Source organism: Gopherus evgoodei, chromosome 2, assembly GCF_007399415.2.
Source record: "Gopherus evgoodei ecotype Sinaloan lineage chromosome 2, rGopEvg1_v1.p, whole genome shotgun sequence".
NCBI classification, from domain to species: domain Eukaryota; kingdom Metazoa; phylum Chordata; order Testudines; family Testudinidae; genus Gopherus; species Gopherus evgoodei.
In genome coordinates this window covers 220,111,734-220,127,418 of record NC_044323.1, presented here as the reverse complement: position 1 = coordinate 220,127,418, position 15,685 = coordinate 220,111,734, and the positions used below count along the sequence as shown (strand labels likewise).

General features: G+C 43.9%; 1 protein-coding gene across 1 annotated transcript in view; it reads left to right on the top strand.

Annotated features, from left to right (window-relative positions):
• CCDC178 (coiled-coil domain containing 178) overlaps positions 1-15,685 on the top strand; it is a 360,418-nt gene that overhangs the window by 91,584 nt on the left and 253,149 nt on the right. The window contains exon 12 of the mRNA XM_030552997.1: positions 12,648-12,710. Coding sequence (XP_030408857.1) covers positions 12,648-12,710 — 63 coding nt within the window. The remainder of the gene's footprint in view (positions 1-12,647; positions 12,711-15,685) is intronic.

Here is a 15,685-nt window from a genome sequence, read left to right as displayed (position 1 = left end):
AATCAAAACCACCCACAACAGGTACCTCAGTTTCTGTGTGGAGACAAAACATTACCAGTTTTAAGTCCTTCCATTCAGCTTGTCCACAGCATCTTACAGTCTTGGTGATCGCTGTAAGCCTCAGACTCCAGGGCATATTTTTTACCCATACCTGGATGACTGGCTCATTCAGGCTAGGGTGATATAAGAGTGCAGACTCACCCCTGCGGTGCCTCCTGCTGGTTGTCTCTGGGAATTAGCTCTCTTCCAGCCTGGAGTGCCCTCTGCAGGCTGGTGATCTGCCTTACCGCTGGCCCCCGTGTCCCTCCCAGTACCCTTTCTCTGGGGTACTGCCCCTCTGGCAGTAACCCCTCAGTCTTGGGGTCTCCCCACCCAGGGGAACCCCCACCCCCTATCTCCACCTTGCCTCAGTGCCTGCTGCCATTCATTATTTATCCCCTGCTCACTGGAGCAGACTGCAGCCTGTAATGGCCACTCATCACTGGCAAGAGGGGGTAGGGCCTGCTGCCACTGCCTAGCCCTGGGCTGTCCCTTTGCAAACTCAGTACCTGGTTTAGACCTTGGAGGGGTTGTCAGGCTGGAGCTCCCCAGCCCCTCTTGCCTTTCCCTCAGCACTGCCCTACCTCACATCCCTGCTCAGCTCCCAGACAGCTAGGTCCTTCCCTGTCAAAACCTAGAGAGAGAGTCTCCTAAGCTCTGGGCTCACTGGCCTTTTATAGGGCCAGCTGCAACCTGATTGGGGCATGGCCCCAGCTGTGGCTGCCTTCCGCATCAGCCTAGCTGCTTCTCACAGCCCCAGCCCTCTCCCAGGGCTGGCTTTAACCCTTTCCAGGCTGGAGCGGGTGACCGCCCCGCTACAGGTGACCATATTTCCCAAAGAAAAAACGGACACCCCCAGCTGCTTGCCCAAGCCGCACCCTCCACCCAATTGTTGCTGGTTGCTGGAACCCTGTGGGGGCCCCATGTGCTGGAACGTTGCCCCACCCCATCCCGCCTCCCCCCTTCAGGGGGCTGGCATCTTGCTTACCCCCCTCCACACGGTGTCTCGGTATTTGTCGTGTTTGCTCTTGCCAACTGATCAAGTCAGCAAGAACAAATGAGACAAATGCCTCCTTTTGGAGAAAAAGTTGGGACAGGGCTTAAAAAAGGGGCTGTTGCAGCCAAAACAGGACATATGGTACCCTAATTCAGACCAGTTCTCTGGACTATCCGTTTTCTGTAATTCACTTCATGTGCAACCCCCTACAGTCTCTGGCACTGCTAATTAACTGGGAGAAATCTTCTGTAAGATCTATATCATACAATCATAGGACCAGAAAGGACTTCGAGAGGTCATCTAATCCAGTCCCGTGCACTCATGGCAGGACTAAGTATTATCTAAATCATCCCTAACAAGTGTTTGTCTAACCTGCTCTGAAAAATCTTCAGTGATGGAGATTCCACAGCCTCCCTAGGCAATTTATTCCAGTGCTTAACTAGCCTGGCAGGAAGTTCTTCCTAATGTTCAACCTAAATCTCCCTTGCTGCAATTTAAGCCCATTGCTTCAGAGGTTAAGAAGAACAATTTTCTCCCTCCTGTCTGTAACAACCTTTTATGTATTTGAAAACTGTTATCATGTCCCCTCTCAGACTTCTCTTTTCCAGACTAAACAAACCCAATTTTTTCAATCTTCCTTCACAGGTTATGTTTTCTAGACCTTAAATCATTTTTGTTGCTCTTCTCTGGACTGTCTCCAATTTGTCCACATCTTTCCTGAAATGTGGCACCCAGAACTGGACACAATACTCCAGCTGAGGCCTAATCAGTGCATAGTGTGGAAGAATTACTTCTCTTTTTTATGTGTGTAACTGATTGCTCCTTCCTAAGTGGAGTACTTTGCATTTGTCCTTATTGCAATTCATCCTATTTACTTCAGACCATTTCTCCAGTTTGCCCAGATCATTTTGAATTATAATCCTATCCTCCAAAGCACTTGTAACCCCTCCCAGTTTGGTATTGTCCACAAACTTTATGCCATTATCTAAATCATTGATGAAGATATTGAACGGAATCGGACCCTAAACTAATTCCTGAGGGACCCACTCATTATGCCCTTCCAGCATTATTGTGAACCACTGATAATTACTCTCTTGGAACAGTTATGTAGGATCACTTTTATCTGAGCAGTTCTAGACTGCTTTCAAGCCAAGGTGTTTCTCCCAGAGGAGATATTCCAAAAGATGTGAGATTTCTTGATAACCCACAGTAAAAAAAAAAAAAAAAAAAAAGTAAAAACCATGCAGTTTTTCTTAAACTGATGTCCATATGGACCTTTATCACATCTTTCGCTTTGACTGTGAATGAGACCCTTATAACAATCGGTAGTGTCTGATGGCACACCTAACATCTGCAAAGAAAGATAACTGTATCTCCCCAGCAACCCATCAGTGGGAGAACAGAGATAAAATTTGTTCTTCCCTTCCCTACTATTACCACCATCACATTGCCTCCTATTTGGGCTGGGGTATTCACTCTCAGGACCTCAGAGTACATGCCTTGCTCTTGATAGGGCTTAAAAAAGGGGCTGTTGCAGCCAAAACAACAGTCCAGACTCCATATCATTATATTGGAGCTCCTGGTAAGTGTGGTGTGCCTTCAAGGTCTTCCACCTTCTTTGCAATGTGGTAGGTGCTCACTGAGAATACTGCAACTATGTTCTACATCAACAAGCAAGGTGGAGTATGCTTCTAGATCTTAGTAATGGAAGCAAGAAAACTGGTTCTGGTGCATTCAATATCACATCTGCCCAGTAGTCACACACCTAGCAGGGGAGGCGAATGTACACGTAGATTAGCTCAGCAGAAAGTTTCAAGTTCAACAGAAAGGTCCCTGAAATAAACCATAAACATGGCACTTTTTCACAGGTGTGACCAACCACTAATTAACCTTTTTGCCTTAAGACAGGACACTTGTATTATGCTAGGGGAATCCTTCACTGGGTTGATCTTCCAGGTTTGTCTGTTTTTGTGTTGGGGGATGAGAATAAAGCCACCTTTATGGGCTAGAGAATTGGATCCCTTGGTCCGTATGTCTATCATGTTTTAAGAAACATTTAATGCATTAGGTTGTGATAACATATTTTTTAAAAATCAAGTTATTGCATTATATAATCTTTGAAATACATAGCACCATTAAAATCCTGATTATTAATAGCCATACTCTGTTGGTCTTGTTTTTGCCTTGGACTGTAATGGACCCCGACTTTCAAAAAGTAATGGTTGGATGAAAGAGACTCTACTAATGAATTAAGATTTTGTAGCTGTATCTATCTATCTATCTGTCTGTCTGTCTGTCAACACACGCAAAATATGATTTTTTCTTACACATTTGATAGTCATGCAATTTTTGTATAGTGAAAGTTAGAAATCCAATCAAGTAATGAATATATTTTAAATTCTGTATACAGAATATTTAAAAAGTTGAGAACTATATTTTAATTCCATGATTTGCCATTATTATTAGCAAATATAAGGAAAGATGTGCATATTAATCTCGTGTAAAAGGAAATGGGCAGATATGTATGCATTTATTACTCATATTTATCAACCTGAAATACAGGTCCAGACACATCCATAAATTTATCAGAAATGATTGTTATATACTTTTGCTATTGAAACTTCATTGTCAAGATAAAGCAATTACAGCTAATTTACTAAAAAAAGTCATTTGATAACATTTCTTTTTTAAAAATGTATCATAACATAAAAAATTAGATTCCAAAATCAAGATAAAAATAATTCTTTTAAAACGCTAATGCATGATGCAGAATTAAGTTTTTGTGTTGTGATGAAATATGTATTATTTATACTTGATAACTTTTAAAAAAGTTTTTAAAAAATACATAAAAAATAGTTAGGTTGCAAAGACAAATACTTGAAAATTAGGAAATACCAAATTTTTAGTTGCCCAGGTGTCATGGTATCATTCCCCACTGTGAACCTTAGCGTCCAAGAGATGGGGTACCAGCATGAATTCCTCTAAGCTTGATTACCAGCTTAGGACCTGTAGCGCTGCCACCAACCAGGAATTCCAGTGCCTGGTACACTCTGGTCCCCCATAAACCTTGCCCGGTGAACCCCAAGACCCAGATCCTCTGGATCTTAACACAAGGAAAGAAAACCCTTTCCCCCACCATTGCCTCTCCCAGGCCTCCCCTCCCTGGGTTACCCTGGAAGGTCACTGTGATTCAAACTCCTTAAATCTTAAAACAGAGAGGAAAATGCACCTTTTCCCCCCTCCTTCTCTCTCCCCCTCCCAGACTCTCCCTGAGAGAGAAAGTAATCCTAACACAAGAGAAAATTAACCTCTCTCTCCCCCTTCCCTCCTTTCTCCCCACCAATTCCCTGGTGAATCCAGACCCAGTCCCCTGGGGTCTCACCAGAATAAAAAAAAAAATCAGGTTCTTAAACAAGAAAAGCTTTTAATTAAAGAAAGAAAAACAGTAAAAATTATCTTTGTAAATTTAAAATGGAATAGGTACAGTGTCTTTCAGCTATAGACACTAGGAATACCCTTCCAGCCCAAGTATACAAGTACAAATTAAAATCCTTTCAGCAAATACAAATTTGAACTCCTTCCAGCCAAATACACATTTGCAAATAAAGAAAACAAACATAAGCCTAACTCGCTTTATCTACCTAGTACTCACTATTCTGAATTTATAAGAGCCTGTATCGGAGAGATTGGAGAGAAACCTGGTTGCACGTCTGGTCCCTCTGAGCCCCCAGAGTGAACAACCAAAAACTAACAGCACACACACAAACTTCCCTCCCTCAAGATTTGAAAGTATCCTGTCCCCTGATTGATCCTCTGGTCAGGTGACAGCCAGGCTCACTGATTTTGTTAACCCTTTACAGGCAAAAGAGATATGAAGTACTTCTGTTCTATTAACTCCTACTATCTGTTTATGACACCAGGCAATCTTAATTTTCTCTGCTGTGTGTGTGCAGTCTGCATGCTGAATAATACGGGATCCTGTGGGAGGGAGGGAGAGTATGAAATCACACAATTAAAGACTGTATGTTACTGCCTGTGCACAAGGGAATAGAAGTAAGATTGCATAGGCAATTATAAATCTGACATTTCCTAATTTTCAAGTGCTTGACTTTGCAACTGAAAGAACTTTCTTTTAATGTATTGTTATATGTAATTTTCTTAAAAAAATTAAAAGGAAAAAGGTAAAAACAAATTCTGTTGTATCCACCTGCAACAACTCTCCCCAGTACATCTTCAGCATAGTTTACACGCTGAACCTCCAGTGTCATAGCACAGACTCTGACCACTTGAACTAAAGGACTAACTACATTATTTGGTATCAGGAGAAATCTGTTTTCAGGGAAGTGAAGATGGGCCATTGATGCTATGTGCCGTATTTACTGAGCCGTTGGGTGAGCCCTGTCTGACTCTCTCTCTCTCTTACCCTTGGGAGGTATGGGAGTTTCTGCCCCATGTGGCTTCCCAAAGAGGTGGATGGGGTACAGGAACCATGTGCCATCTTCAGGGTGTTCAGTCAATAGGGAGCCTGGCCTGAAACCCTAGGGCAGTGGTTTTCAAACTGCTTTCTGCTTCTGGGGTGCAGCACGGCCCACGGTGCCAGGACAGGTAGGAAGCCTGCCTTGGCACCCCTGCTGCGCTGCTGACGGGGAGCCACCTGAGGTAAGCCCAAGCCCCAATCCACTGCCCCAGCCCTGAGTCCCCCCCCAAACCCAGAACCCCCTCCTGCACCCCAAACCCCTCATCCCCAACCTCACCCCAGAGCCTGCACCCCCAGCCCAGAGCCCTGGCCCCCTATTGCACCCCAGCCCTGAGCCCCCTCCCAAAACCCAGAGCCGCCTCCTGCATCCCAAACCCCTCATCTCTGGCCCCACCCCAACCCCTTGCCCCAGCCCTGAGCCTCCCCCCAAACTCAGAGCACCCTTCTACACCCCAGACCTCTCATCTCCAGCCCCACCCATAGCCTGCACCCCCAACCTGGAGCCCTAACCCCCTCCCGCATCTCCACTCTGAGCCCCCTGAAAACTCAGAGCTCCATCCTGTGCCCCAAATCCCTTAACCCTGGCCCCACCCCGCAGTCCTCCCCCACACCTCAACACTCTGCCCCAGCCTTGTCCCCCTCCCACACCCCAAAACCTTCATCCCCAGCTCCATTGGTTCGAGGGCATCAACAATTTTCTTCAATTAGGTCACCAGAAAAAAAGTTTGAAAACATTGCCGTAGGGGTATGTCTACACTACAATTAAAAACTGCCAGCTAACTTGGGCAAAGGGGCTGTTTAATTGTAGTGTAGACATTCAGGCTCGGGCTGAAGCCTGAGCCCTGGGACCTTCCCCTTCACAGAGTCCCAGAGCATTTTAATTGCAGTGTAGACTAATGCAGTCCAATGTGTGGTGGTGGTGCTGCTACTGCAGTGGTAGCCAGAATGTTTATTTTCAGTTACTGTTTTGGCATGCTGCCAACATTTTCCCAGTGAATGCATACAAGAAAAGGGGAATGACAATTTTTAACAATTTATAACTCAGTTGAATTGAATTTCCTGGGACAAAGAAAAGGAACTTCTCTAGCATGAAGGCTTTCTCCTTGCAGAACTTCTGAAGCATACTGCAAACAGTGGAGGTGCTAGAGCTTCTGGGGGAAAAAAAGTAATAAGAATCTTTTATGGCCTTAATTATTCATTTATTTACTTTTAAGTGCTTGAATTTTGTAAATTATATAAGTAAATATACTGTTGTCACTTAGCAATCTTAACTGGCTTTTGAAATGATTTTATTTTTAGTGTTGGAATTGTTTCCCAAGGACAAATTATTTTAGGACTGTCTACCAAAAGACTAGTGCTGTATATAACAATATTTTCTTCTTCGTGTAGAGGCAGATGTTTTCCACTTAGGTGTGAATGCCTCTAGCACACCAGAGCTGAATACTTTTTCCTAGCAGTACCTGTAGAGAGGCACGCTCATGCCTTGGGTCTGTGGCCCTTTCCCTGGCTGTGTGAGGTAGTGCCACCCTGATCCCCCTTCTGACCACCCTGGAGTCAGAGCTCTCCGTGATTGTAGTCTCTCAACCTCACATTTTGTCTTAGCCTAGTTTATTATATACTGTTAGATAGTAGTTAGATAGTATTAGTTGATAGTATTCCCTGGTGATGCCCCCACCAGGGTTTAAACACTGTTTTGTATGATGGGATGATCCCCAACAGCGATCCTCCACACATGGTGCTTGCTTTGTCTCAGGCCCACCCTAAAGCGTGCTGTTTGATTTGTAAGTCATTTAAAAAGTGGATTCAGGTGGCATGGCATCTTCATCTCAAACAGCACCTGCTTGAACAGGCCAGGCTGTCTGATCCAGTACCGAGGCCCTCTTTAGGCTGAGGATCGCCCTCAGGCACTGCTGCCTGTCATTCCCGGGTAGGTGCCTTGCCGAAGAGATGGAGGAGCCATTCTCCTTCATTGGCACTGAGAAAGAGGTCTCATAAGACCAGTCAGGATTGCTCCAGGTTATGGGTGACTCCTCTGCCTCCCCTGGGAAAAGCGTGGAATGGTGTATGGGATGGTGTGGCTACCTCTGGCCCTTCCCTGGTACTGAGTGGGAATGGCAGAATCCCTGTACCATTGACTCTGGTTCTGGTCTTTGGGCATCTGTTGTGTCCAGTACTAACAAGGAAGATGCCAGTGTCATTGGTGTACCAGGCAACCACAGGCCTCCTCTGCCTTTTGGTCCCAGCCTTGCTGTAGGTCCAGGACTTTCCCAGGGCTGCACCACATATGATCCCTGTGATGGAGCGAGCCTCTGAATTGCTGTGTCTGGTTACACTGCACTCAGATGCTCCCCTACCCGGGGGGGAGATGGAACTGGTATTGAAATTAGTGTGGGGGACTTTGGCACCAGTGTCGTCTTTGGCTCTGACGGGTTTGCTCTACTCACTTCTGGATGGTGCCCCTTCTGGAGGTTCTGGGGATTAGCTCAGTCAGGCCGATGCCCATTCTAGCAGTTACATCCACCAGTTTGTTTTCTGAAGACACTCTCTCCCTCCTCCCAGGCAGTGACTGCAGACTTCTCCCTACCACCCACTCTGCTTCCAGTTTCCTGTCCTTTGTAGAAGCCCCACCTGTTCTTCACAGGTGAACTTCTCTCCAATTAGCTGCCTCCATCCTAAAGCTACTCAGTTTGCATTCTAATTGGCTGATTGGGCCCATCTGGCCTAATTCAACTCTTGCACCCCATCACATCAGAACATCCCATCACGTCGGAGCAGGCACATTCGATGCTGAAAGTGCTCCCATGGTGGCTCTTACCACCTTTGATGTCAGTGAATTTGGGCACTCCAATACCACTGTTTCCACTGGGACTAATGCTGCCCATGGTATGGGGTGCAACAGGGGCGCCTGCAGCATTCCTTTATGCAATGTTTCTCCTCTGAAACAACGGGACTACCCTATAAAGTGAGTTAGATCCCCCAAGAGGAAGCTGTTGGGCTTGAACTTCGGACAGTGCTCACACCCTTCTTTGGCCAAGGCCAAGCACCCATTTAAACTCCTTTGTCCAGAGCATTGGTTCAGTCGTTATTCCAGACCCTCCAGGCCCCCATCCCTTTGGGGACAAGCAGGCCCACTTTTACAATGCTTGGAACTGGATTACTTCTGACAGCTGTGCCCTAGACACTGTCAGATTGGGCTATGCAGTCCAGTTAATCTCCATGCCCCCTTTCCACCACCCTTCTCCATCTGTCTTCAGGGACCCCACCCCCAAGACACTGCTCATTGATCAGGTCAACTCTCTGTTGAAGTTGGAAGCAGTAGAGGAGGTTACACCAGAACACCAGGGCCATGGCTTTTACTCCCAGTACTACCTGATATGAAAATCAAAGGGCAGGATGAGACCTATTCTTGACCTTTGCCGACCTCAACAAATTCAAGTACATGAGATTCCACATGGTCGCTCTATGAGCTATCTTCCCCACACTGTTTCAGAATGACTGGTTTGCTGCCCTGGACCTTCAGGACTTTCATATGGCCATTCTACAGAGCCACAGGAAGTTTATGCTTTTTGTGATAGGAGAACACCACTTTCAGTATATGGTTCTCCCATTCGGCCTTTCTTCTGCCAACGTGTCTTCACCAAATTCATGGTGGTGGTCATGGCATATCTCCGGAGGAAGGGAATCCACATCATCCTGTACCTTGATGACTCCAGAGAGGAGGTTCTCACCCACACTGACACCACATTACATTTTCTCAAGCGCCTGGGACTCATTTTAAACACAGCAAAGTCAGTCTTATTCACTGGGTCCCTGTTAGACTACACGAGGTAGAGAGCGTTCTACTGACCAGTCACTTCCAGGCTATTCAGCAGCTCTGCCTCAGTCTACTGCAAACAGTGGAGGTGTCAGGTGTTCATGACAATTTGCATATGTCTTTGTGTGTTGGGCCATGTGTCCTCTTGCACGCAGGTGGTCCAGTTCCCCATCTTGCACCCCCTTCAGCTGTCTCTTAGGACAATTTACTATCCTGCCCTGCCTGATAGTTGGACAGGTTGGTTTGCCTCCCTCCAACATTTCCTACACTGATAGGAATCCCCATGCAATGCATGCCTTCTCCAACCAAGTCAGTGGTTACCAATGCTTCCCTTCTGGGTTGGAGGGCACATCTAGATTTGTTGTGGGTGCAGAACCTGTGGTTGAAACAGGAAGCCTCACTCCATATCAGTGTGTTGGAACTTTGGGCCATCCATAATGCATGTTGTACCTTCTCAGACTACATCCGTGTCAGATATGCAGTGGTTCACATACTCACTGACTGTGCCACTGTGATGTACAGTGTGAACAAGCAAGGAGGGGCATGTTTCAGGTTACTCTTCCTGGAGGCAATCAACCCCTGGTAATTTTGCATCAAAGAAGACATCACTCTAGTAGCAGTCTATTTGCTGGGGATGCAAAATTGTCTTGTGGACCATATCAGCAAGGTTTTTTCTTGGACCCATGAATGGTCCCTGAAGGAGAATGTTCTCTGGATCGTCTTTGCAATGTGAGCCATCTCTACAATCATCTTGTTTGTGATGAGGGAAAACAGGGAATGTCGACTATTCTGCCCTCAAGGGAGCCTCAACCCAGGCTCCCTCCCTGACATCTTCCACTGCTGCTGGCAGACAGCTCCTTTGTATGCCGTCCTTCCTGCCATTCCGATCATTCAACAGGTCATCTTCAAGCTCAATGTGGATTGGGCCAAGGTCATCCTCATTGCTCCAGTGTGACTGAGACAGTGCTCAACAGTAGGAAGTTCTCCATTAGGATGGTGTACTTAGCGAAGTGGAAGAGATTCTCAGTTTGGTCTTTGACCCATGTGACCCAACCGACAGTGGCTTCCATCCAGGACATCTTGGAATACCTGTTACTTCTTCAGCAATTGGGCCTTGCACTCAGTTTGCTGAGAGTGCATTTGGCAGAGATAGCAGCATTCCATCCCCTGGTTCAGAGGAAATTGTTTTTTTTCCAATGTCATGGTGACAAGATTTCTGAAGGGAACTCTCCACCTATATCCTCCGGTCCAATAATTGTCAGACCTAAACACAGGCTGCTCTAATTGGCCCTCCATTCGAGCCCTTTGTGTCCCATCTGCTGCCCCTCCTTTCTCAGAAAATCATCTTCCTGATAGCCATCACTTTTGCCAGAGTGATATGTGAGTTGCAGGCCATCACAGATGAGCTGCCCTACACTCAATTTTCCAAGGATAAGGTAACACTGCTACCATACCGAAAGTTTTTATCCCAGGGCATTTCTCAGTTTCATCTGAATCAGGCGGTGTTTACCTGTCTTTTTCCCTAAGGCTCACTTTTCCCCAGAAGAATAGCACCTTCTTACTGTGGATGTCAAGCAATGCCTAGCCTTTTATCTAGACAGGACTAAATTGTTTTGTGTTTTGCCTTGCTGGTTCATGTCACATGCGGACTGCATGAAGGGGCAAGCGTCTCTGCACAGACCATCTCTAGATGGATAACATCCTGAGTCAAGGCTGCATATGAGATACCTACAGCTGCACCTCCTCCATACGTATGGACTTACTTCATGTGAGCACAAGCAACATCAGTAGCATTCCTCAATGACATTTCCATACTGGACATCTGCAGGGCAGCCATGTGGTTGTCCATACATATGTTTAGAGACCACTATGCTATTACTGCATCTTCCATAGTGGATGGAGGCCTTGGAAGGATGGTCCTGCGATCCTTATTTCAGTAGACTCCAAGCCCTGCCTCCACATTCGGGTGCTTCCTGTGAGTCACTAAGTGGAACACTCATCTGCATCTACTCAAAGAAGAAGAAACAATTATTGTAACTGTGGTTCTTTGAGATGTGATACAGACATATATTCCACAACACATCCTCCTTCTCCTCTGTATCCGAGCCTCCTCTCATCAGCTTTCAGTTTGCAGGAACTGAAGTGGGGTCAGGGTGGCACTGTCATGTAGCCAGGGGAGCGGTCACAGCCACAAGGCCTGATTACCACTCCATTACAGGTACTGCTAGGCAAAATTTTCTGGCTCCAGTGCACTGGACGTGCACACACCTAAGTGAAATACATATCTGCATCACATCTTGAAGAACCACAGTTGCTGTAATTAACAGTTTAATTCTATCCCTGTGAAGTGTTATATTTAAAGTAATTCCAGTTTGTTCAGTGTCCTGTATAATAAGTATGCTAGTGGACTCAGTCCATATCCTAGTGTCCAACTGTTTGTGTCACCAAACTATTATCATGGTTGCCACAAATTGATAATCTTAACAGAGATGCTGAATCAACCCATGGATGGAATTACACGTTCATTGTCCAGAACAGGGTTGATTGAGGTTGTGTGCCTTCTGTAAGTACAGTGTAAGCAACAGCAAGTAAAGAATTTGATAAGTAAGGAATTTCAGTCTCTAGTACACTTTTCCCAAGCACTAAATTGACTTAAAAATGTAAGTTATAGAAAGAAAACAAAAGCCTATATTCTGGTTAAACTACCTGAGATTTTAATTATATCAAGTTATGTTAATCTGCTTTATATTACAAATCCTAAAGTAAAGATATACAGTGCATAAATCCTAATCTTGAGATGTAGGCCCCCATTATACTGGAAGAGTAGAAGAGGAGCCTCAAATGAGAGAGTGCTGGAACAAAGTTCAGATTTGCATATGACTTGCAAACAAGGTAATTTCTGGGTAAAACAATGGAGTGCAGGGAAAGCACTGATATATAAAATTACTCATTTGCCATTCATGATCTCTGTAGGTAACATATAGGTATTGAGGATAGTTAATGACTGCTAGTTATAAAAGGTAATTGAACTTACACCTTAGAAAATTCGGTTGCCTTTCTTGTACTTTCTGCTGCATTAGTTTATTTCCTGTGCTTGAATTCATATCTTCATAGTGCCAAAATGGTAATTTCCTTTCTCTTTATTCATTATTCATTTTAATGTACAGTATATCAAACAGTTTGAAAGCTGTTTGTCTTTATAATAATGTCAGTATTAAATCTTCGTTGCAGTTGTTTAATTTGCTTTTGTTATTATATTATAATACATTGTTATTACATTATTGTGTGTGTGTTAATTTTTTAATTTTTTTTGTTTTAAGAATTTGGAAGAGAACGTAAAAAAATTAATTCGAGATGAAAGAGGAACATGGCAACTGACTCAGGTAAACAAGACATTAACATATTGATTTCATGTATAAACTCCTTTTACATGTATTTGTATTAACACTGTAAATCTTTCCGTAATAAAACACTTTTTTTTTTTTTACCAACCCTGGATTGCAGACAAATAGTTCTCTCCTAGCTGTTGACATATGCTCTTTGGAAAACTGGCAGGATCTGATTATGGATAAACAGTTTGAATTAAAATAACCATATCTAATTTTGGAAACTACTGTGAATTTCTGACTCTTTTTAAAAGGCATGGTTATCTTTGTGGAAACATAAAAGGTATTGGTTTGCTTTGCAATAATGATTTTCTTCTACACTTTGGTTTCTTCCTTTTTAGCTTGCTTGTCTAAACCAGAGAGCAGTGGCTATAGAGATGAAGTTCCCCATCAGTAAAGAATTTGAGTCCTGACATGAATTTCCAATACTTGAATTGCCTATTCTCTAGGTGTCTACACTAGGACTAGGAACAGCTTAAATACATTAAAAGCAGATGAAGAAATTAAAGTAATACTTTGTTTACAGTGTGGTAGCTATATTGGCCCCATGATATGAGAGAGATAAGGGAGGTGATATAATATCTATTATTGGACCAAATTCTGTTGGTGGAAGTTACAAGCTACTAAGAGCTGGTCTGGAGAAGGAAATCTGTGTGTCTAAGCTAAATAGAAATTGGGACAGCTTGTTAAGCATAAGGGATAATGCATGTTATAGGCAGCCACTTGAAAACAGAGTGGGCAATAAGGGTTTGATTATAAGCAAAAGGGGTTTAGAATGGGCCATTAAGGATTACAGGCAGTGTGGTGCGTTACAAATTGTTGTAATGAGCCATAATCCCACTGTCTCTGTTGAATCCATGCTTTCTGGTGTCTAGCCATGTTATGAATTTAAATTCCCAGCCTCACATTTTGAAGATGTTATGCAGGTTTCTTCTGAGGCCAGGTATTTGAACATCAGAAATTGAGTGATCATTTTGTGAAAACTCTTTGCACCTTGGTGATAAGGTTTTTGTCTTTTATCATTTTTCCATGTGAATTCATTTAAGAGAGCAGTGATTGTCCAGTTTCACCTGCATAGTTGTTATTGGGGCATTTGATGCACTGTATGAGGTACAAAACATAGTGTGACAGGCATTTGTAAGATCCATTAATCTGGGAATTTTGTTATGGGTGGAATTGATCACCATAGCAGTGAAGATATATCTGCAAATTTTACATTTGTTGTTCTGGCAGGATCTGGTGCTGCTTTGAGTTGGTGTGACTTGGACTGTGGGGATCTTGCCTTGATGAGCTTGGCAAAGTTGTGAGATTGTTTAAAGGCCAGAAGAGAGGGGTTGAGAAAAATTTCTTTCAGGATGTCAAATATGTTTGATGATACCCCATATGGGTTCCAGTTTGGGGCAATAGGTGACAACGAGCGATGTGCTGTCATTGGGCATTTTTTTTCTGTGTTGAAGCAACTTTTCTTGTGGTATTTGGGTGACTCTTTCCGTGGTGCAATCTAGTTCTCTGGTGGGATGTCCTTGTATAGTGACAACTGTTTTAAGTATGTCTAGGAATGTATGCCTGACTATCTTTTCAGTACAAATTCTGTGCTGAGTGCCTAACTGTAGATAACATATTTTTTGTGTCTGGGGTGGTTGCTGGATCTGTGGATGATCCAAGGGTTTCTTTCATATAGTAATCTGTAGGATTCCACTGCTGAAGCTAATCATGATGTCTGGGAAGTTGATGCTGGTGTGGCAGTGTTCTAGAGAGAGTTTGATGGATGAGTGGTGGTGGTTGAAGTTATGGTGGAAATCTGAGGGAGTTTAAGTTGTCTGTCCAAAGAATAAAAATACCCTTGATGTATCTCAGGTATAATACTGGTCTCATGATGCAGTTGTCCAGAAATTTTTCCTTGAGGTGACCCATGAAGAGGTTGGCTATCCTGGTACTCATGGCTGTTACCATGCTATGGACAAAGTGATTGTTGTTAAATGTGAAATTGTTGTGGTTGAGGATGAAATGAATGCATTTGGCATTGTGTTTTGAGTGGATTTCTGAGCATTGTACATTATCTTGTAGATATTTGAGGCAGGCAGCGATGCCATCATGATGAAGGATGTTGGTGCATGGGGGCATAACTGTGGTTACAAGGATGGTGTCATGGGGGAGGCTGTTAGAGTTGAAGAGTTTCTGGAAGAAATTGGTAGTGTCTTGGAAGAAGCTAGCCCTTTGTGTGGGGAGTAGTTTTAGCATGGTTTCTGTGGGTTTTGATATTCCTTCAATAAGAGTGCATCTGCCTGGGTTCCTGTGTTTGTCTGTCTTGGGAAGCATGTAGAAGGTCCCTAGGGTGGGTTTGTGGGGGACGAGTTGTAGAGGATTTTTATTTTTAGTTCTTTGAGGAAGGATTTTATGGTATTTTTAAATTCCTGTGTGAATTGTGGTGTGTGGTAGTTTATTTTTTTATAGTAGGTGGTGTCAGACAGTGGTCTGTAGGCCTTATTGACATAGTCGTCACAATTAAAGACTACAATAGTGCCTGCATTGTCTGCTGGTTTGATCACTATCTAGTGGTTGGATTTCAGTGTCTGTATAGCTGTCCTCTTAGTGGTAGAGCGATTGTGGTGGCTATAATGTTTGTTAAGTATCAGAGAGGTAACTGTGTTAGTCTGGATCTGTAAAAAGCGACGAAGTCCTGTGGCACCTTATAGTCTAACACATGTATTAGAGCATAAGCTTTCATGGGTGAATATTCACTTTGTCAGATGCATGTAGTGGAAATTTCCAGAGGCAGGTATAAATATGCAGGCAAGAATCAGTCTAGAGATAACGAGGTTAGTTTGATCAGGGAGGATGAGACCCTCTTCTAGCAGTTGAGGTGTGAACATCAAGGGAGGAGAAACTGGTTTTGTAATTGGCAAGCCATTCACAGTCTTTGTTTAATCCTGAGCTGATGGTGTCAAATTTGCAAATAAACTGAAGCTCAG